Here is a 23872-nt window from a genome sequence, read left to right on the forward strand (position 1 = left end):
TCCTACCATTCCTAGAGAAATAATTCATTAAAATACTTCTATGCACTTCACTCCATACACCCCCACATTATTCACTCCAACTGTAAAAAAATACCATAGTCTAGACAAGTACATTAAACATGATCTGAGGTTTCTATACAAGGCATATATTTCATTTTTTTAAAATGTAGTACTAAAAGAGCAAGCTGCTTTCAGAAAAGCTAAAATCCATTATTATTGACTTAACAAATGACACAAATGCAAAATACAAGAGATATGGGGATGCTTACTAACCAATTAGTCCATTATCACCTTTGCCCAATAGCAGGAAAAAAAAATTTAAGGGCATTGTGAGGAGAAAAAAGATCAAATTCATTTCTGACAGCATTTTCCTTAGCAGAAAATAAAATACAAATGAGATTTCCTAAAATCTAAGACACACTCATAAACTAATCAAAATCTGAAGCAGGCAAATTTGTAAAGTGTTTTGTAAAATGTTGTTTCCCTATACACTCATAGGAGAAGAAAAAGCAGAGAACTTTTATCAGTGGCATGTAAAAGGCAGTAAATGTCACAAAAGGCACACACTTAATGGTTGCTTAAATTCCTTACTTCATAAACTCTCCTTGGAAAGAGTTACAACACTAAGTGTGGTGGGGAAACAAACCACTGAAACTAAGCTCAGGAAAACAGGCTTCTAGTTGGATTTGTTCTTGACTAGTTTTATGAGGTTCTCCAAACCTCAACTTCTTCACTTCAAAATGAGAACTGCTAAGGTTCCTTCTAAAGAACTAAGATTCTCTGATGATAACTATGTGAAGGTACTGCTAAATATAATAGTACATCCATAAAGCCTAAAGCTTTGAAATTTTCCATCAAATCGTTAAAACAGCTAATGAGAAAGGTTAGATGAGGGGGAAAGGCTTCTAGTTTCTTGCAAAGAATTTAAGATCTTAAAGATAACATGACAGAAGTATCATATTTCATAACATTGATCTAAAAGAACACAAACACTATAAACCATAGAAAACATGGTAATTGGTAAATGAACTCCTCAAAAAACTTTCCCTTTGAACCAAAGAGAAAGCATCTAAGAGGTGTCAACCTCTTAGATTTAGGCATTTTCTCACATACCCCCACAAAACTGTTTGGAAAAAAAAATACTGCAGATGATAATCAGGAATGATCTCGCTGGCTGAGACTATAAAAAAATACCAAAAGTACCTTACCTGTGGAAAAATGCAACAATGATTTTGGTGATACACAGTACACAGGAGCAAAGTTTCTTCACAGACAATGTTAAAGACTTAAGAGAAAAATGTATCAGTGCAACAACCAATATATTCTGGTCAAAAGCAAGTTAAACCACTGGTATGGTCTGTGATTATCAAGACAGAGAAGATTAGAGACCCATTTAGAATCTAGTTCTCATGTGACTAGTTGAACAAGCAATAAGTGATCACATTTGACAATGATAAAGGAGATCTATAATATTCTCATTTACATTAATTATTCACTAGGATATTAAAATCCACATTATGGAAAAAATGTAAGAACAAAACCAAAAAAAAAAATCAAAGCTTACCCTTGGCTGCCAATTTTCATATTGTTTCTGTAAATTTGCACCAATAGTTTCCAAAGCTTTTTGAGGACCCATTGAAAGAGGATCTAAGGGGGGGAAAAAGGGGGGAAAATAAGTCATTACATGAATATGACCTTATCAACTAACTTACCTTCCCTCAAGGGCAGCTTATTAATTACATATTTTCATTTCTAAGCTACTTTTGTACTAACGTAGCCCAAGTTTTCATTATAGCTGGCTAGATTTTTAGAGCTGCTAACTAATCCAAACTAGGTTCAAATATTCCAAACTAGGCTCTTCTCTAAAAGGTACTTTGCAAAAGTTTTATTAAAAATACCATGTTCTCTTGGTAGTAGAAAACTCTACAAACAAAAGTGGCATTTTCATCTTATTACACACATGCTATGATGTGTGTGTGTGGGGGGGGGGAGAGAGAGAGAGAGAGAATGAATGATGTTGGGAGGGAGAAAGGGGGAAAAGGAAAAAAAAATTTTAATTATTGTCTCAGAGACATATGTGGTTCTTCCTTAAAAGGACATTTCGTAGAAGCTTACATAAATATTATTCAATTTCTTTGAGAATGGCTTTAAGAGAAAATAACCCCAAACTCTAAGAAATTGATAAAAGCTGAAAAAAGAACATTTTAAGTCAAATGGAATTTTTTTCTTTACAGTAAAAAAGGGGGTGGGGGGTACGTTATGGCCTGCATAGATATGGACAATTTAAAAAAATTCTTGCCTGCAAACATTATTAAATTTTCATTTTATTTAATCTAATAACCAAAATATTTACATGAAAAATTATTATAATTATAATGTCCCTCAATGAAAGCACCTAGAAAGAACACTGAAGAGGGGTTCTGATGTAACAGGATACAGGATACAAGACTACCATTATTTAAAATAGAGGACATTTTCTATCAAAAGTATCTGGGTACTTCTTGTTTCTGGTACAGTACTACCACAAAGTTCCCATCAAGACATGTTCTCATGATTGGTTGTCATTCTGGGTATCATTCTATATAGCACCAGTCTTGCCAAAACAACCAGCCTAACATAAGCTCTTCCTGATTGAGAAAGAAAGCAGTCAGTAAAACTTATGAGTCAGATTTCTTTTCAAAGGTTTTGAAACAAATATTCTACCATGATGTTGATTTGCAGAATTTGATCCTATCCTGATAATGGATAACTATTTCTTACACTGTAAGATTTACTTAGGTGAACCAAAACTGGCCATTTTATTTTTCCTTTTTTAAAAAAGGTGCCTTTTAGGCTTTTTTCACACCTTTTAATTGAATGAACCAAGAATTATTTCAGGAGGTAAAAACAAAGAAAAGAACAGTATACTGCTAACCCCTCCCCCCACACATAGAATATTAATCTCAAAACACTATCAACTCAAATTATCACACTATATCACTCTCCTTTCTCAGCCAAACTCCTTATTTAAAAAAAAAAAAGAAGAAGTGGCTGTCAAAACTCATTGCTTGGGGGCAGCTAGGTGGCTCAGTGGATAGAGCACCGGCCTTGGAGTCAGGAGTACCTGAGTTCAAATCCGGCCTCAGACTCTTAACACTTACTGTGTGACCCTGGGCAAGTCACTTAACCCCAATTGCCTCACCAAAAACAAAAACAAAACCTCATTGCTTTTACTTCTCTCAATTCTCAAAACTTTGCAATCTGGTTTTCAATTTCATTATAATTGAGACTATTCTCTCCATCATTAAATATGAACCCTTAATTGCCCAATGTGATGGTCATTTCTTCATTCTTCTTTACCAAAAGATGCTGCATTACGTGACAATGCTAACCACCCTCTCCTCTGGTACTTTCTTCTCTCTGGGTCTTTGTGACACTCTCTGGTTCTCCTCCTACCTATCAAACTGCTTAAATTGCTTTGCTGGCTTAGCACTAACATCATGTCCCCTAACTTTGAGTGCTCTCCAAGGCTCTGTATCCTCTCAGTAACCTCATCAGATCCCATAGGTTCAGCAACTCAAAGATCTGTCAGCAAATAAGTATTTATTACTAGTTGGCAGACACTTTGGTGAGTACTGGAACTTTGCTAAGAACTATATATCAAACCCTAGTCCCTCAAACTCACATCACAAAATGTCATTCCAAACTGGATGCTCTGGAGACATCTCAAACCCAACATGTCCAAAACTGAACTCATTGTCTCTCTCTCCCTCCTCCCAACTCTTTCAAACTTCCCTCTTACTGGTGAAGGTAACAAAATTCTGGGGGCAGCTAGGTGGCTCAGTGGATAGAGCAGCAGCCCTGGATTCAGGAGGACCTGAGTTCAAATCCAGCCTCAGACACTTGACACTTACTAGCTGTGTGACCCTGGGCAAGTCACTTAACCCTCATTCCCCCACCAAAAAAAAATTCTTCCAAGCTCTCAGAATAACTCTGAGATATCACTCTCCCTCACCCAAATAGCCAATCAGCTGCTAAATCTTGCTGTTTCTACCTCCACGGTCTGAGTCTTTCTATTCACAGAGCTGCCAATTCATTTCGATTTTATCTCCTGCTTAGTTATTGCAACTGCTTCAAGACTCTCTCTGCTCTAGTCCATTCTCCACAATCATTCCAAAGTGATCTTACTTGGAGGAAGGTCTGACCACATCACTCCCCTACTCAGTAAATTCTAGTGCCTCTCTTGGCTCTAGGACCAAATATAAACTCCTATTTCGCTTTCAAAGTCCTTCACAAATTGGCCCCAACCTACTTTTTCCTGCCATACTCGGCAACCTAGACTAAACAACTTGCCTTCTCTCTGCTCTTCATACACAAGGCTTCATTTCCGCTCTCCACACTTTTGTACTGGCCATTCTCCATTCCTGGAAAGCATTCCCTCCTTGCTTCCAAGCAAAGAAACTCTCTATTTCTTTCAAGACATAGATCACCCATCCCTCCAACTGCTCCTGCCCTCTCTCCTAAATTATCCTCTCATTACATACTTTGTATTTCTTTGTATTTCTTCTCTATCATTATTCACATATATTTCTATTTCTTGCTTCACCCTTTAAGATGGGAGCTCCTTTAAGAGAAGAGTATTTGTATCCCAAGCACCTCAAATAGTGTCTGCACCACAGTAGGTGTAGTTCTTGTTGATTATGACTGATTTAGAGATACAATAATAAGGGGCTGTGGCTCTAACACATGCATACAATGTGTAACAGAATAAAGGACACTTTTTCAAGGAAACATAACAGAGCTTACATATCCATATGACTATTTTTCTTTAGAAGTCCTCACACTGGGAGGACTAGTGATGCTGCTATTATAGAAACAATTCTTGAACAAGTATGGTCCTTTCTCTCAGAGTCACTTTACTAGTGAGATAAGAGTATTACAAGTACTCCCATTCTCATTCTAAAGATAAGAAAACTGAAGTTTACCTATGGTCACACAATAATTAAGTGTCAACCGCAATATTTCAATCCGGGCTATATAGCAGTCATCTCCTTTAGCCCTTCTCTTCTCGAGGTTATGTATCCCCAGATCCCTGAAGCACTGCTTAAATGGAAGGCTAAAGATGTTCCCCTTATTTCCTACCAGCTACACTGCTTTTAGACTTCTTTGGCCTTCTCCAGCATGTCAATCTTCTCCAGGAAACTCATCATTGAGAAATCCTATTATACTGCAAACCTGAATCTGCCTGGTAATCACATCTCACCAGCAACTTCTGGCCACAGGTTCCAGAATTTAAGGAGGGGACTCAGCACAGTTTTCTCCCCATATCCCACCATCTACACTGCTGTGGAGAAACCATGCCCCTGTGCCAGGAATTTTCCACTACTTTCCCTGCACCTTTTCAGCTTCCTTTGCATATTGCCTCCACCCCACCCCCCTTGACTGTCTTTGTTTTTATTTGTATCTCCAGAACTTAGCACAGTGCCTGGCATATACTAGGCACTTAATAAATATTTAACAACTCACTGACTAAAGAGATTATATTTTTTCCCAAAGAGAAGCAAATACTGAATTTCTTGAGTAGGGGAAAAATATGGTGAAACCCATGATTGAGGAAAATTGAGTTGCTGCAGGAAGAATTAGAATGAAGAAAAAAAGAAAAGCCAATAAGAAAGATTTTTTAACAGTTCAGGTCAGAAATGAGGGCCTGAACTGAGGTGGTATCAGTGTCAGTGAAGAAGTGGACAGTTAAGAGAAATTGCATTTAGGTGGAACCAATAAGACCTGGTAATTGTACGAGACGCGGGGTGGTGACATGGGGGTGGCGGAAGTGGTAAGATCAAGAAAAGAGTCCAAGAGGGCTCTGTGATTTCAAGCATAAGTGACTGGGAGAATGGTGGTAGTACCAATGAGAAAGTTATTAGAAAAGGGGATAGTTCAGGGAACAAGATAATGAATTTAGTTTTAGATGAGTGGAATGTGAGATGCTAGAGGTGTTAAACAGAGAGTCAAGATGGTTCAGAGCACAGGTTAAGAAGATCTTCAACAATGCAGCCAAGATTAGAAGCAGAAAGCTAGGAAACAATTTTTACAGCCAGTGTTTCTGATAAAAGCCTCATTTCTAAAATATATAGGGAACTAAATCAAATTTATAAGAATACTAGTCGGGGAAGCTAGGTGGCACAGTGGATAAAGCACCAGCCCTGGATTCAGGAGTACCTGAGTTCAAATCTAGCGTCAGACACTTGACACATACTAGCTGTGTGATCCTGGGCAAGTCACTTAACCCCAACTGCCTCAGCAAAAACAACAACAAAACAAAAAGAAGTCATTCCCCAATTGAAAAATGATGAAAGGATATGAACAGGCAGTTTTCAGATGAAAAAAAATCAAAGCTATCTATTGCCATATGAAAAAAATATTCTGAATCACTATTGATTAGAGAAATGCAAATTAAAACAACTCTGAGGCAACACTTCACACCTATCAGATGGGCTAATATGACAAAAAAGGGAAAATAATGTTGGAGAAGTTGTGGGAAAATTGGAACACTAATGCATTGTTGATGATCCAGCCATTCTGGAGAGCAATTTGGAACTATGCCCAAAGAGCTATAAAACTGTGCACACTCTTTGACCCAGTAATACCACTACAGGGTCTTTATCCCAAAGAGATCATAAAAAAGGGGAAAGGACCCACATGTACAAAAATATTTATAACAGCTCTCTTTTCAGTGACAAAGAACTGGAAATCAAGGGAATGCCCATCAATTGGGGAATGGCTGAACAAGTTGTGGTAGATAAATGTCATGGAATACTATTGTGCTATAAGAAATGATGAGCAGGGGGGCAGCTGGTGGCTCAGTAGATAAAGCACGGACCCTGGATTCAGGAGGACCTGAGTTCAAATCCAGCTTCAGCCACTTGACACGTACTAGCTGTGTGACCCTGGGCAAGTCACTTAACCCTCATTGCCCCACAAAAAATAAAATAAAGAATGTAAACAGAAAGGATGAGCAGGCAGATTTCAGAAAAACCTGGAAAGATTTAAGTGTACTGATGCAGAGTGAAGTGAGCAGAACCAGGAGAACACTGTACGCAGTATCAACAATATTGTGTAATGATCAACTGTGATAGACTTAGCTTTTCTCAGCTAGACAATTCCAAAGGATTCATGATGAAAAATGCTCTCCACCTCCAGAAAAAAGAATTGTGGAATCTGAGTGCAGGTTGAACCATACTATTTCTGCTTTTAGGGTTTATTTTTCTTTTTTGAGGTTTTTCCTTTTTGTTCTGATTCTTCTTTCACAGTATGACTAATGCAGAAATATGTTTAATGTGATTGTACATATAAGAACCTATATCAGATGGCTTGTCTTGGGGAGGGGAGAGGGAAGGGAGGGAGGGAGAAAAATCTCTAACTCAAAATCTTATAGAAACAAATGATAAAAACTATCTTTACATGTAATTGGGGAAAAAAATAAAATACTATTATCCTAAAAAAAAGAAATAAGATCTTCAAGAAAGTAGGGAGTATTCAGAAGATGGTGAAGGTCCTCAAGTTTATGCTTTATGAACCCTACCAAAGGTAAGCAAGTGGAAACAGGTTTGAGACAGTGGGAAGGCAAGCAGATACTATTAGCATCCAGGATGAAGTCCTACTGAGTTCTGCCTTGGTTGAACTCTATCTAAAATACTGTGGTCAGTTCTGAGAACTAAAGTTTGGAAGAATATTTAATCCAATTTTGAAAACATGACTCAATGAATTTGTCATCTTTCCAAAATGAAGTTGATGCCATCCATAAATGACAACAATCATGCTTGACCATTAAAAAGCACTATGGGTTTGCAAAATGTTTTTATAATATCTCATTTGATCTTTTCAATAACCCAAGATAAATATCACATATATTATCCCCATTTTACTCACTTAAGGAATATGAGGCCAGAGAAGTCAGGTGATTTCCTCAATATCTTACAACTAGTCATTGTTAGAAGTAGGATTGGAATCCAGGTCTCACCTAACTCAAGTCCAGAACCATATGGTGAACTCTTCCAGGGGAAAGACTTTCTATCCAATAAGATCAATGGTGTCAAATGCTTCAGAGAGGTGAAGAAAGATGAAGCCAGGAAAGGGGTCATCAGATTTAGCAATTAAGAGATCAGTTTTAGTTAAGTGATGAGGTCAGAGGTAAGACTGCACAGTGTTTAGAGGCAGTGAATACAAACAGCTTTTTTATAGGTATTGAATAAATGTTGATTTTGTCATGTCACATACCTTGTTTGTCAACATTATGACTAAGAAACATAATGCATTCATTAAGGGGAATGTAAATAAATGTAAGGCCTTTCAATTTGTCAGGTTTTATTACTTCTTTTCCAAGTGCCAAAGGACAAGAAGTAGCTTGGGAAGACTTTTTAAAAGAATGTAATTTTTGTTTCTTAATACTAAACTAATTAGTCTTTTATATTTGTTTCACCTCCAATTAAATCAATAACTTTGTCACCAAGAACCACTTAGGAACTATATTTTTTTAAATTATAAGGGGGGGGCAGCTAGGTGGCGCAGTGAATAGAACACTGGCCCTGGAGTCAGGAGTACCTGAGTTCAAATCCGACCTCAGACAGTTAACACTTACTGGCCGTGTGACCCTGGGCGAGTCATTTAACCCCAATTGCCCCCCACCTCCTCTCTCTCTCTCTCTCTCTCTCTCTCTCTCTCTCTCTCTCTCACACACACACACACACACACACACACACACACACACACACACACAAAAATTATAAGGGCATGCCAGGGGGAAGGGAGAAGAGAACAAAAATTTATTAAGCACCAACTATGTTTTAGGCACTAAACTAAGCATATTAAAAATAAAATTTCATTTGATCCTCATGATAGCCCTGGAAGATAGGTGCTATTATTATCTGCATTTTTCAGTGGAGGAAATTGAGGCAGATAGCAAGTAAGTGACTTGCCCAGGGTTATACAACTAGTTAGTGCTGAAGCCAAATTTTTTTTTTTAAAGTGAGGCAATTGGGTTTAAGTAACTTGCCCAGGGTCACACAGCTATTAAGTGTTAAGTGTCTGAGGCCAGATTTGAACTCAGGTACTCCTGAATCCAGAGCCAGTGCTCTATCCACTATGCCATCTAGCTGCCCCCTAAAGCCAATTTTGAACTCAGATCTACCTAACTCTAGGCTCAGTGCTCTATCTACTGGGCCATCCAGCTACTTCTATTTGATTATATAGTCTATAATCTTCCCCCAACTTTTTCCCCACAAGTTTTGAGGTAAATGGGCAATACAAAAATTAGTTTAGCCCCGGCAGTCCCCAACTGGCTATACAGCACCTCACATCAGAATTCCTGCAGCAATCTCCTACTTGTCCTCTCTGTTATCTCTGTTGTCTTCTAGTTATTTCCTCCTCTAATCAACCCTGCGTCTCAATACCATATTCCTTTTTCTAAAACTATGCTTTCATGGTGGTATGACTCTGCTCCAAAACTGAAAACTGGCAGGTAATTTGCCTTATAGTTCTTTCTATTCCCATTGAACTTGGCACACTATCACATCCACAATGCCTGATTTCTTCAACAATTAGCAATTGCCCACTACATCTTAATTCTTTTCAAGAGTTATTTTGCTAAACAATAATGTGACCTTGAAGAAGTAATTTAATCTCTCTAGGCCTCAATTTCCACATAATGTTCCCACAATTAAAGGACTGAACTTAAGATAATCTCCAAGATACCTTGTAACTCTATTGATACATTATAGATATCTTCCACCATCTAGATTCAACTTATCTAAACTTATTTCACACAACTCAAGTTCTACCTCCTTATCAAATGTTATCACATGCTGCAGAATACAAGAGTCTTGAGGAACAAGAAAAGGCCACCAACATTTATAGCAAATCACAGCTCACTGGTGCCTTGAAAGAAATCAAATTCAGTAGAGAAACTGGGGTAGAAACCAGATTGCAAGGGCTTTATAGAATTGAGTATGTGACAAGGAAGTGGAAACTACAAAATACTTTTTTCAGGAATTGTGGTGATAATAGAAGAAATGGAATGGTAGCTAGACAGAATGGTCTCCGTTGTCTGCACAGATGCATTATTCATGTTGACAGAGAAAGTGGCTATTAGATAGGAAAAGAGAAAAGGTACGGAAAAGAGAAAAGAAATACAGATGCATATGTTAAAAGCTTCACAAAAGTAGGTACCATAAATTACATTTATTTTATATTTCTCACTGTACTTGACAAATAAGTAGACTCTTTTTTTTTTTTTAGTGAGGCAATTGGGGTTAAGTGACTTGCCCAGGGTCACACAGCTAGTAAGTGTTAAGTGTCTGGGGCCAGATTTGAACTCAGGTACTCCTGACTCCAGGGCCGGTGCTCTATTCACTGCACCACCTAGCTGCCCCACAAGTAGACTCTTAATAAATAAATATTCATTTATCTATTATCTCATAAATACACCCATAATGAACCTTAAGAGAAGAAAGAAGAGAGAATCTACAAAGATTAGTCATTATCAAGAAGACAATAGAAGATAACAAACCAATGAAACATTACTTTGGGATAAAAGAACTTTGAGAGGTCCTCACCAACTTTCAGCACTCCTACCCTTCATGATACACAGCATCCATTAAGTGGTTTATAAAAGAAATTTCAGCAAAATTAACCATCCCTATGCTCAGCATTCAACTCAGTTATACCACAGTTTAAAATACAGATAATTCTCAAGCAAGTCACGGGACATAAATTTTTCCAATGGAATTTTTCGATATTATTGCTGCATCATTTAACATCTAGCCCTAAAACAAAAACAATCTTTCCACATCCTCCTCCAAAAATAGACAATTGTCAAGAGAGAGAGGAGGGGCGGGAGGGCGAGAAGGAACTGAAAATTCCTTATTACTACCTACAGTGAAGACAGAGGGGTAATAATAGTTCCTGACCTACATTTTTAGTTGCCACTTTTACACTGACATTTCAAATTGAATATGTAGAAAACTTAACTCATTGAACCATTTCTTATGGTTCTAGAAAATAAATAAGAGGAAAAGGTATCGATGTTCTGTTCAATCTAGATAAGCCCTCGTGAGCTCCATAAGCTCACTTTGCTCTAATACCTATCAATATATATATATATATTCTAACCCTAATTTTACAATGCCATGTATGCAGATGATTGAATAAAAGAGAAGCAGCTGCTTACAGGCAAAGCCATGAAATATAATATTTCTATTATTTGATTAAGTTGCTACCAGAGGTACAGGTCAAAATAAGAAAAGCCTGAAATTATTTTTATGACCTGATTTACACAGATCCTCAGGACTGTGCCTCTCAAAGCCATATTCTCCAACTAGTTTCAGGAATATTCCTTGCCCTTATTTGGCATCATTGTAGAAAACACAATGTTCAACCTCAGCAAAGTTATGTCCAAAACCGAACTAACTAAACTAAACCCTACCCAGCTCCTAACTATAGTATTCTTGTTATACAATATTCTATATTTTATATGGGTATGTGTTTACACAAATACGTGATGTGATGTGATGTTCTGTATTACTGTCTAAAGAAAGTACCACTGTTTTCCCAGTCCTTCTGGCCCACAACCTAGGAATCATCTTTCACTCCTCACTCTCAGTCCCCATTTCTATTGCCAAGACCTGAAGATTTCACCCTTGGAAAACCTCTCAAATACACACCCTTTTCTTCTCTGACACTGCCATCACTCTAGTGGGAAACAATCCTCACTTCATGTCTGGGTTAGTGTAATATCCTGCTGGTGGGCCTGCCTGCCTCAAATCTCACATCCTTTCATTCAGTTACCAAAGTGATTTTCCTAAGGCTGACCAATTCATCCCCACCCCTACTCCTCAACAAACTTCTATGGCTCTCCATCATCTCCAGAATAAAATACAAGATATTCTATTTGGCATTCAAAATCCCCCATAGCATAACCACCTCCTGCTTTTTCTAGTCTTCTTACTCCCTACAAACTACTCTTCAATTCAGTGACATGGGCCTTTTTGTTGTTGTTCAGTTGTGTCAAACTCTTCATTATACTAAGGATCATACCATGTCAGGCCCTTCTATCTTCCACTATATCCAAGGTTGTCCAAGTTCATGTTCATTGTTTCCATGACACTATCCATCTCATTTTCTGCCATCCACTTTTTTTGCCTTCAATCTTCCTCAATAACAGGGTCTTTTCCAATGGGTCTTACAGCTTCGTTATTTGAATACTGTATAGTGTGAATATTCCAGTGACTACTCTGAGTAAATTTCTTTGAATAGTGACTGATTTGATTTCCTTATTGTCCGAGGGACTCTCAAAAAGTCTCCTCCGGCACCAGAATATGAAAGCATCAATTCTACAGTGCTCACCTTTCCTTATAATCCAACTCTCACAACTATATACTCCTACTGGAAAAGCTGTAGCTTTAACTGTATGTACCTTTGTTGCCAAGGTGATGTCTCTGCTTTTTACTATGCTGTCCAGATTTTCTAAAGCTTTCCTTCCAAGAAGCAAGCATCTTTTAATTTCCTGGCTACAATCACCATCTGCAGTCATCTTTGAGCCCAAGAAGACAAAAATATGACACTGCTTCCATTTCTTCTCTATTTGCCAAGAAATGATGGAGCCAGTTGCCAAGATCTTTGTTGTTGTTGTTGTTGTTTATGTTAAGCTTCAACCCAGCTTTTATAATTTCTCTTTCACACTCATCAAGAGGCTTAATTCCTCTTCAGCTTCTGCCATAAGAGTGGTATTATCTGTATATCTGAAATTATTGATATTTCTCCTAGCAACCTTAATTCCAGCTTTTGATTCATTCAGTCTGGCATTCTGCATGATGTACTCTACATATAAGGTAAATTAAAAAGTTGACAATATAAAGCCTCATTGTACTCCTTTTCCAACTTTAAACCAATCAGTTTTTCCATGTTTGGTTCTAACTGTTGCTTCTTGGCACACATACAGCCTCCTCAGGAGACAAGTAAGAAGATCTGGTACTCCCATCTCTTTTAGAATTTGCCACATTTTGTTATGTTCCACAGAATCAATGAAGTAGAATGAAGTCAACAAAGCAGAAGTAGATGTTTTTTGGAACTCCTTTGCTTTCTCCATAATCCAGTGAATGTTGGCAATTTGCTCTCTAGTTCCTTTGCCTTTTTGGAAACCAGCCTGCTCTTCTGGTTAATTCTCAGTTCGCATATTGCTAAAGCCTAGCTTGCAGAATCTTAAGCATAACCTTGCTGGAGTGTGAAATGAACATAACTGTTTGGGAATTTGACATAAACTGATTCTTTTCAATCCAGTGGCCACTGCTGAGTTTTCCAAATCTGCTGACATACTGAGTACAACACTTTAACAGCATCATCATTTAGGATTATAAACAGCTCAGCTGGAATTTCATCACCTTCACTAACCTTATTGTTAGCAATGTTTCCTAAGGCCCATTTAAGTTCGTTCTCCAGGATGTCTGGCTCTAAATCAGTAACTACACCATTATGGTATATGTAGTTAATGGCTATCAGTAATGCTAAGATTTTACTTGTATAGTTCTTTAGTGTATTCTTGCCACTTCTTAATCTCTTCTGCTTCTGTTAAGCAACTACCATTTTTGTCTTTTATCATGCCCATATTTGTGTGATATATTTCTTTTATATCCCTAATTTTCTTGAAGAGATCTCTTGTCTTTCCCATCCTATTGTTTTCTTCTATTTTTTTTGCATTGCTCATTTCAGAAAACTTTATCTTTGCATGTTATTCTCTGGAATTCTATCTTACCCTTTCCTTTTTACCCTAGCTATTTGTAAAGCCTATCAGACAGCCATTTTGCTGTCTTGTTCTTCTTTCTCTTTGAAATGTTTGCCTCTTTGCTACTGCTCAAAGAAGACACTCCATCTCTAGGCTCTGTGCATTTTCTCTGGCTGTCCCAATGCCTAGAATGCTTTTCCTCCTCACCTCTGCCTATTTCCTTCAATTCCCAACTAAAATCTCACCTTCTACAGGACGCTTTTCCCAATCTCTCTTAATTCTAGTCCCTTCCCTTTATTTCCTCTATATTCTGTATATAGCTTGTTTCTACATATTTGTTTGTGTGCCATCTTCCCCATTAGACAGTAAGCTCCTAGAGAGCAAATACTGCCTCTTTTTGTCTTTCCATCACTTTCCAAAACTGACTGTGTCATGTACAAATGATACATGAATATTGCTGATCAAAGTAATACCTTCTATCTCCTCTCTTAACCCAGACTCTGAAGAAACAAGTGAATATCTCAAATGGCTACCCATTAGATAGTATTTCACTTGCAAAACAAAGTTTGAAGCAAATTTCATTCAAGTGGTCAGCAATTTGTTATAGATATACAAACCCCAATTTAAGAACTGCCTTTTGGGTGGATAAAGCACTGGCCCTGGAGTCAGGAGTACCTAAGTTCAAATCTGGCCTCAGACACTTAACACTTACTAGCTGTGTGACCCTGGGCAAGTCACTTAACCCCAATTGCCTCACTAAAAAAAAAAAAAAAAAGAACTGCCTTTTGGCACACTTAATAACTTTAGATTAATAAAGTATGTTTATTTTACTACTTACTGCTAGCAGGCCAACAGGCATAAAACACAAAGAGAATATACCACAGAGTATCTAGCTTATGCAATAGAGTAACAAATTTCTGAAGTAAACCAACCTCAGAAACAACTTAGAATCTTAGCTATCATAGCTTTCCATAAAGTAAGCACAACTTGTGATGAGCCCAAGAAATTTTGATTTCTGGTCAGAAATATGTTGTTGTGGGCAGCTAGGTGGCGCAGTGGATAAAGCACTGGCCTAGGATTCAGGAGGAGCTGAGTTCAAATCCAGCCTCAGACACTTGACACTTAACTAGCTGTGTGACCCTGGGCAAGTCACTGAACCCTCATTGCCCTGAAGAAAAAAAAAAACTGTTGTTGTTTGCCCTTCATTCTCAAACAGGACCATGACATCAGGATGTGATATCATAACTTGCAGTGAATTGGATTTAAGTAAAGGATGGCTGTGCAAGGTCACCAACCTCACTCTCTCCTTCAGAGTCATCTGGGTCCAGTGGCAAGATATACATCAGGGGAGATGGCCCTGGATGTTTAAGGCAATTGGAATTTAGTGACTTGCCCAGGATCACACAGCTACTAAGCATCCAAGGTGAGATTTGAACTCAGGTCCTCCCAACTTCAGAGGCAGCGCTCTAACTACAGTGCCACCTAACTGCCCTGGTCAGTAATATAGGGGTATAATGAATAGTAATGCTCATGTTTTTAAAAATCAGAAGAGAAAAGTTAGAACAGAATTACCTTTCACAGAATGGTGAGGGGCAGAATTCTAAACAAGGGATAGAGTTTTACCTTTGTTAACAATTCACATAGTAAAGCAAAACAGACTGGTCATGGCCAGTTTGTTTCATTCTGTATCTCGATTCTACCACTACTCTGTCTGGTGGAAGAAAGCATTCTTCATCAACAATTCTTGAGAACTGAAGTTGGTCATTATATCGATCAGAGTTCTGAAATCTTTCAAAGTTATTCCTTTTTACAATGTTGTAGAATTTTTTTCTCCAGGTTGTGCTCACTTAACTCTGGATCAGTCATTATAAATCTTCCCAGGTTATTCTGAAACTGTCCCTTTCAATCAGAGACTCAGTTATTAAGCAAATTGGTCAATGATTGGGAAAAAAAAAAAGCTCTGTATAGACTAAATTTTAGTAGCAGTTTTCATAACAGTCAAGAGTCTGCAGGACCCCTCCAACAGTGGAATGTCTGGACAAATTATGGTACAAAAATTTAATAGAATACTACTCTGCTATGAGAAGCAACAATGAATATATCCATGATGGAATATGCTTGTTTTGATTGACTATGCATGTTGATTACAAGGGAGGTTTATTTAGTTTGTGTGTGTGTGTGCGTATGGTTTAAATTTTGAGGAAGGGGAAAGGTAATGTGATGTAATGATAGTGATTTTTTTAAAAGGACAACAGTATCAATGAACTAGTAAAAAACCAAAGAAAACACACAGGACAGAAAAACAGGGTCAGAAGGAAATGCCAATAAGATTGTCAAGTTCAGAACATCAGTCAGTCAATAAGCATTTATTAAGTACCTGCTATGTGTAGGCACTGTACTAAGTATTGATATATGATACAAATATCAAAGAGAAAATGAAAAAGAAAAGATAAATATAGTGAATATAGAGAAGCACAGAAAAACTCATAACCAATGCAAAATGAAGTAAGCAAACCAGGAAAAGATACATAACAATGTAAATGGAAAGAACAACAATAACAAAGCAACTGAGACTGCACATTGTGAAATTGTAATGACCAAACTTGGAGCCAAGGAAGAAATACGAGGATGCACCTCTCTTCCATCTTTGCAGAGATGGGAACCAATTATGAATATGGAACACTGCATATGATGTCACAATTGCTGTGCTGGTTTACTTCAGTGAATTTTTTTTCTCTTTTGTCTTTGTTATATGTGATGGATCTTTGGGGAAGGGGAATACGGAATAAACTAGGAAATAATGTTATAACAAATAAATAAATTTAAATATACATATGAATATATATGACTCTAAGAAATATGATAATATTAACAACATCTTCCCTACTGTGGCTGGCATAAATGCAAATTGGAAAAACAGATTATTGTTCTAACCTAGCCCTCGTTATACTCATTTTAATGAGGTTTATACTAGGCATAAGTAAAAGATGCTATCCATTATATCTCTTGACTGGTGAATAGAGCCTAAATTGATGATCAATTAATCAACCATGTATTTATTGAGGGCCAACAATGTACAGTGTATCAGGCTATGATCTCAGGATACAAAGAAAAAAATGAAAAACTCCCTGCAGACAAGGGACTTTTTAATGTTAAGAATGTTTCAAGTTTCTCTTTGGTATGAAGTTCATCTTTTTTCATTGATTAGGCAGGATATGTTATTTTTTGTGGAAACTTGGGAACCACTGGTTTTGTTTTTTTTAATGTAGTATGCAATTCCCTTTCTTGATTTCTTGCAAATGAGGAACAGTTCTAGGTTTTTCCAATTGTCTTTCCTTCATATCAAAAGCTTTCCTCCTGACAACTTGCAAAATCTGTCGTTTATTACTGAAATGGTGACATTTAGTCTTGGAGTTTGAGGTCTGGGAAGTTTTTTCTAGCAGCAATTCTATCAATCAGTACTTTTCTATCTATATTCTAGAAACACACACAGACACAGAGATGAAAGCTGGGGTTGCTTCATGTTTGTCCCTGTTTCCCCAATACCTAGCACTGTACACAGAAAATCGCACAAAAAACTTTGAAATATCTGTTCATGTATACATGCATATGTGCACACATATAAGCATATATAATTAATACATACCAATACATTTATGTCAATACATATTAACAATTACTTAACATGTGTATATAAATATCTATCTATGTCATAGGTACATATCTGTCCATATATATATTAACATTTCCAAAAGAAAGTACCTTTAAAAAACTATAACTAAAAAGAGTCTAAGTAACTATGTGCATATACATATCTATATCTCATAAAAGCACAATAATTTTTTAGTCCTATATAAAACATAAACAGGACAATCTCATGTTGACTTAAGGATACGGACCAAGGAACTTACAACCAAAGTGTGTTCATCCTTGAAGTCCTCCAGATGGCCTCTCCATGACAGATCATAAGAAAATTCACACTTACCAATCCAGCACTCTAAACGGGCACAGGGAGTTGTCTTCACCACATCCGGAGGATCCACACCTACATTTAGGCACAAAACTAAGGCAACGCTAACCGTCTTCATCTGGGAACACAACAGAGAAACCAAAAAGAAAAATGTTTTCATGTGGACACTGTTATCATTGCTTTTCTACAATCAGACAACACTGCTCTGCTTTCACTTTTTACCAAGACTCTTCTATTCATCTCAAAAAATCTTTAAGTGCCTACCATATGTACCATGCTAGGTACTGGGGCTACAAAGAGGATAAATGGCATTGTCCTCAAAGAACTTACAGTCTACTATATGGAATACAACTTGCACTCAGATAAGTTTAACACAAGGTACAGAGTGATATAGGAAAAGAAAAGAACAAGAGAAAGCACTCTGGGAATCTAAAATAAAATACTTATAAGAATGGATCAGAGCTTTGTAACAATTAGGTCTCCAACTTAGTCGATAAAAACTTATTTAAACCATAACATAAAATACCATTTAAATGTACATTTAAAAATAGTAGAAAACAATATTGTTAGAAAGACATAAATACACCATATATAGTATAATCTTTTAGTCCTGCAATTTCTGGAAATAATGGGAAGGTATCAGTGAAAATTAACTGAAATTGTATTATATTTGAGGCTCTCTCTTGTTCAATCATTGTTTAATATATTTCCTATTATTCCTGTGCTACCTTAAGTGCCCACTGTCCTGACAATTGCGATTGCCTAGTACAATTAGAACATGGTAGGTAGACAAGAATCAGAGGGCTTTGGGGGTAGCCATTTCTAGTCCAAACTGGACAGAGCCTATTTGTCTGTAATTATTTTTATTTCAACTATAAGTAAGGTCAATAAGAAGGATTCAATAAGAAGTTTCTTCACCCATTTTGGGGGACCATGCCACCTGCTGCTTTATAGCCATGCCCCCAAAGCTCTTTTCTTTTCATTAGTAGAACTGACAGTAACTAGAGTGCACAGAGCATCCCTATAAGAACCCACAGTGGCCCTTGATTCTCCAGAGGGATCTCTTCTGAATGAGATAGGTCTAAGAAAAGAGAGAAGTTGCTTGCTCTTCTTGTTGACATGGAAGTATATATATACAGAGGCCTATCTAATCTATAAGTTTCCTCGACTTTTGACCTCCACATTTTCCAAGTACTATGGAATTCTCACTAATACCAAAGCCACTACTACTCCCACCAAAATCAAAATCACAATCATAAAAAAATAACAATTACATAAAGCTTAGCCATAAAGGTTACATAAGGATAACAGATATTAGCCAAGAACTTTACATATGTTATCATATTTAATTCTCATAATAACCTTGTGATATAGAAGCTATTATTCTCCTCATTTTATAGATGAGGAATCCCAAAGTTTAGAGAGGTCAAGTAACTTGCCCAGGTCATACAGTTAAAAAAATGTCTGAGGCAGATTTGAACTCTGGTCTTCCTGACTACAAGTCCAGCATTATATCAACATACCTCAAATCATTCCAGTGTTTTGCCACCTTGTGATTCAATGCTAAAATGATTCAGCAATTTTATAACCTGTCAGAGTACTTTCTCTTCTGAAGGGAGAGGGCACCAACCAAGTGGGTAGGAATATAGGAAAGGATTGTCTTAAAAAGGAAAAGAGATTTCAGTTTTTCTTGATTTCCTTTAAGCACAAATACTGTTTGGTAGAGGTATTTTGAGGTACACAAGTAGGCAGCTTACAGAGAACATAACTGTGCCCAGAAAATTCAAAGATAATATTTATATTTGTTACTTACTTTCGAATTTTGGATCTTAAGAGTAATACTTTTACCGATATTGGTTGAACACAAACTGAAGCATGCAGTTTTTCACTTTCATTTTTTTCTTTAATTCAAGTTTTCTTATACACAATGACTAATATAGTCATGTTTTACATACTTGCATGTGTATCTGATTGCTTACCACCTCAGGGAGTGGGCAGGGGAGGGAGGGAAAGAGGGATAGAATTTGGAACTCAAAACTTTAAATAAAAAAAGTTTATTAAAAAAATTCAATACTGTCTCACAGTACTGGAGATGAGTAGTATGAGTATACTCAATGACCCTGCACTAACTGCCAGAGAAACAGGAGACCGAATAAGGGAAGAGAAAAGGAAACTCAAAAAGGGATGTCAAAGTAACACTTCCCCAAAGTATAGCTAGTTGCAAACAGCTTGCCTACCTTCAACTCTTTGCAGTCTCTATATGACTCAACTGAGCATCATTTAAAGGGTCTCCTAAGATTCAACAATAAACAGCATCATAGAATTAAGTATTAAATTGAAGGGATCAACCAGATTCAAGGTGAGTATGTTGGGCAAGATAATTCCTTCAAATGGAGGTTACAGAGAGGATCTCACTAATTGGAACAGGAGGCCAAAGGAATAGAGGTGTTACCATTGTGGAAGGGCTGCTGAGGCAGAGGTGAAGCTGGTTTAGAAGTATCATGTTTATTATTATTGGCATGGCCAAATATAATATTTATAGCCAAAAGCACTAAATAACTAGTTATTTAAGAGAAAACTGGGGAAGTTTATATATAAACTGATGAAGAGTGAAGTGAACAGAACCAAGAGAACAATTTATACGTTAACATTTTAAACACAAGGAATACTAAAAGACTTAAGAACTCCAATCCAACAAAATGAACATCCCAACCCCAAAAAACTCATGATGAAACATGTTGTCCACCTTCTGACAAAGGGAAAGAAAGACTAAGAGTAATGAAAGAGAGATATTTTTGGACATGGCCAAAGCTGGAATCTGTTTTGCTTTTCTATGGATATTTGTTAAGATAATTTTTTCTTCCTTCCCCCACACCCCCCCCCCACCACAAGTGGTGGGAGAGAAAAAAGAGATTTTTGCTGTGGAAAAAAAAAAGCTGTAAAGTTTTAATCCTTTCTTTTTCCTGCTTTTTTATGAAGTATAATTTTATTGCACTGTGGTCAGTAAAGGGTATGTTTAATTCTTGTACTTTTCTGGATTTGTTTGTAAGGTTTTTATACCCTAGCACATGGTTAATTTTCATAAAGGTACCTACAACTGAGAAATATATTGTTTTCTATTCTTATTCAGTAAGGGCCAATGATGTAGCAAATTTAACTTTTAAAATTCTACTAAAAAAATTAAATTTGTTTAAAAAAATTTTTTTTATCTACTCACATGCTTAACTTTTCTTATTTTCTTTAGATAAAAACCTACTAGACCTGAAGAACCATCAAAACCTTCAACTATTACATTTGTATGGGCCAAATTTAGTATGGGGAGAGTTAATTGAATGGCTCACCATAATATTGGGGTTCAGAAAATAATGAGAGACCTCTAGGTTCAGAGTTTCCTCCCTTTCAAACTGCCTTTTTTAGTTATTTCACTAAGACTGATAAGAAAGGAAATTATCGACTTCTTTTCCACAAACAAATGAGGTTTTATTAATGGGAACAAATCTACAACACAGGTGAACTTAATAGAGCCAGGGACAATGAGAAAGGGAAAAATACGACCAGATGATTAGAAATTAAATCTCTAGGGCAAAAAGGTCCCAGGCACCCCCAACAAGTCCAGCTCGAACAAAAGCCCACTCAAACCCTAAACTTGCCTCCAGATCAGCTAGCCCAAAGAGCTTCAACAACGCAAACTCACCACCACCCAGAATCTGCAGTTCCAAGGAGAATCAGCTGCCCAATGTCCCCTGGCTCCATCTGAAGGTGGTCCACCACACCACCCTATCTGTCTCTGTCTCTGTCTCTCTCCTCTCCTTGCTCCCTCTCCCACAGGAAGGGTGGTTTTTTAGCCATGCTGAGTCTCCAATTGGTTCAACATACCCCCTGGGCTGACCCCATTATAATTTGGCCAGGCCCATGTGGGGGAACTCCTAGGTGCGGGCTTAGGTACTAGAGTGGCTACTTTGACTCAGTAAATGTTCTTTGTGTTATTCAGTCCCGCCTAATATTAAATGACTTGCTCAGTGTCTGAAGCCAGATTTAGACTCAGAAAGATGTCATTCTAACTCCAAGCCTGCAGCTTTATCCACTGTACCACCTAGGTCCCAACAGTTACAATTTTTGGGAATTCTCTTGGTAATTTCCTTCAAGTACTATATATGCAAATAAGTATTGATATTAGATTATTCTATTATCTATTGTGCCTTTAAGCATAATGTAGTTACCCTGATGCTTATTTCCCTTCTGTTTTTACTCTTGCTTTGAAATCATGATTGTTACTCCCTGATTTCTTTAATTTACCTGAAGCATAACAAATTCTGTTACATCCTTTAATATCAAGTCTGTGTGAATCTTTACATTTTTAATGTGCCTTCTAAACACTGATGTAAATGCTTTCTAATCCATTTTGCTAACCTCCTCCATGTTATGAGTTCACATCCCATTCACATTCATTGTCATGACTATGTTTCCTTCTCTTTTCCTTCTAGCCACAACATCTTTGCAATGGAGGTGAAGAGAAAGAATATAATCAGCCCTACAAGTGGTCTGTTCAATGATCCTTATACTTTCTTTCTCTTTTTTACTGCCCCCTTTTAAGATCCAACTTCTGATCTGAAACAGGAGGACATTGTACACAGTGAGAGCAACATTGTAACAATAATCAACTGTGAAAGACTTAGCTACTTGGATCAAGACAAAAATCTAAGACAAGTCTAAAGGACCCATGATGATAAATGCTATCCACCTCCTGAGAGAACTCCAGAGAGAGAACTGATTAACTCTGAGGACAGACGGAAGCATGCTTTCTGCGCTTTTGTTAATTTTCTTGCCTTTTTTTTGCAACATTGTTCAAATGGAAATGCATTTTACATCATTTCATGTGTATAATGGGTATACTGCTTGTATACTGCTTGCCTTCTCAATGAGTAAGGAAAGAGTCAAAGGAAGGGAAAGAATTTGGAACTCTAAATGTTTAAAAATTAATGTAAAATGAATAAAGACTGGAGAAGATAAAATAAAATGAAATTGACTTAAAACCTACAGGTAAATTCCAGAAGTTGAGCAAAGATAACAAACAGTAAATACTTTAAACCAAACTAGTTCATTACTAGTTCTAACCCTGAAAAGGTCATTATTATGAGGAAAAATAGATAAATTGATATGTGGATTTGGCAAGTCACTTCATAACTATGAACCTCAAACTCTATTTGTAAAATAAAAGGGTTAAACTACTTAACGTTTTAAAAAAACCAATTTTTTGGAAAAAACCAATAAAGATTTCTTCTAAATCCCATATTCTGTCAATCTATGATTCAAAACTGGCTATTTCCAAACTAGATGGTAAGACCAGGTATTGAATAGTTTCTTTTATATGCCTTCTACCTAGCCTTATACAATAAATGGTAAAGAAAGGGAGGTTGGGGGAGAGGAAAATAATTAGTTAGAAGATTATTAATGTCTCTCTGGGGGCAGCTAGGTGGCGCAGTGGTAAAGCACTGGCCCTGGATTCAGGAGGACCTGAGTTCAAATCCTGCCTCAGATATTTTGTCGCTTACTAGCTGTGTGACCCTGCCCAAGTCACCTAACCCCCAATTGCCTCACCCCCCCCCAAAAAAAATATTAATGTCTGTCTATATCTGAATGAAGCCAAGTAAATTCATCTCAGATTTCTTTGCCAATATCTTACACCTTATTTGACAAAAACAATACATTACTTTAAAAGTAATCATTTGGCACAATAAAACCTCTAAAATACACATGGGATGCATGAAAGTAAAATCAAATACAAGTTGTAATGGCATTGTCTAAGATCTAAGCTTTGCACATAGAAAATGCTTAATAAATGTTTCTTTAATGAATGGACAAATGATTCAACCCTAAGAAATGACACCAATTACACTTGCAATTGACTGCTTTCTTTACTCAGAACTTGATGATAAAAGGATTTGTCATTTTTTATCTTCCCATCTCACTTTGAATTCTTCTCCATGTAAATATTTGTGCACTAGAAAGGAAACCAAAAAACAATATTGTGGTTCACCTTATTTATGTCCAAAGTATTCAGTATTCCCTTGCTTGTCTGAGGCAAAGCCACCCCATTTCTCAACATCCCCAGGAGTATTCATTAAGATTCAGAGCAGCAGGCAAAAACT

The 23872-nt window shown here is 37.0% G+C and overlaps 1 protein-coding gene across 3 annotated transcripts in view; it reads right to left on the minus strand.

Annotated features, from left to right (window-relative positions):
* Nucleotides 1-23872, minus strand: part of RPTOR (regulatory associated protein of MTOR complex 1) — a 505620-nt gene that overhangs the window by 414157 nt on the left and 67591 nt on the right. For all 3 annotated transcript variants that reach the window (XM_044002818.1, XM_044002819.1, XM_044002817.1), the window contains exons 2-3: nucleotides 17739-17841; nucleotides 1565-1647 (exon numbers count right to left, since the gene is read on the minus strand). In XM_044002818.1, the coding sequence (XP_043858753.1) occupies nucleotides 1565-1647; nucleotides 17739-17841 (186 nt within the window). The remainder of the gene's footprint in view (nucleotides 1-1564; nucleotides 1648-17738; nucleotides 17842-23872) is intronic.

Source organism: Dromiciops gliroides, chromosome 4 (genome assembly GCF_019393635.1).
Source record: "Dromiciops gliroides isolate mDroGli1 chromosome 4, mDroGli1.pri, whole genome shotgun sequence".
Taxonomy (NCBI): domain Eukaryota; kingdom Metazoa; phylum Chordata; class Mammalia; order Microbiotheria; family Microbiotheriidae; genus Dromiciops; species Dromiciops gliroides.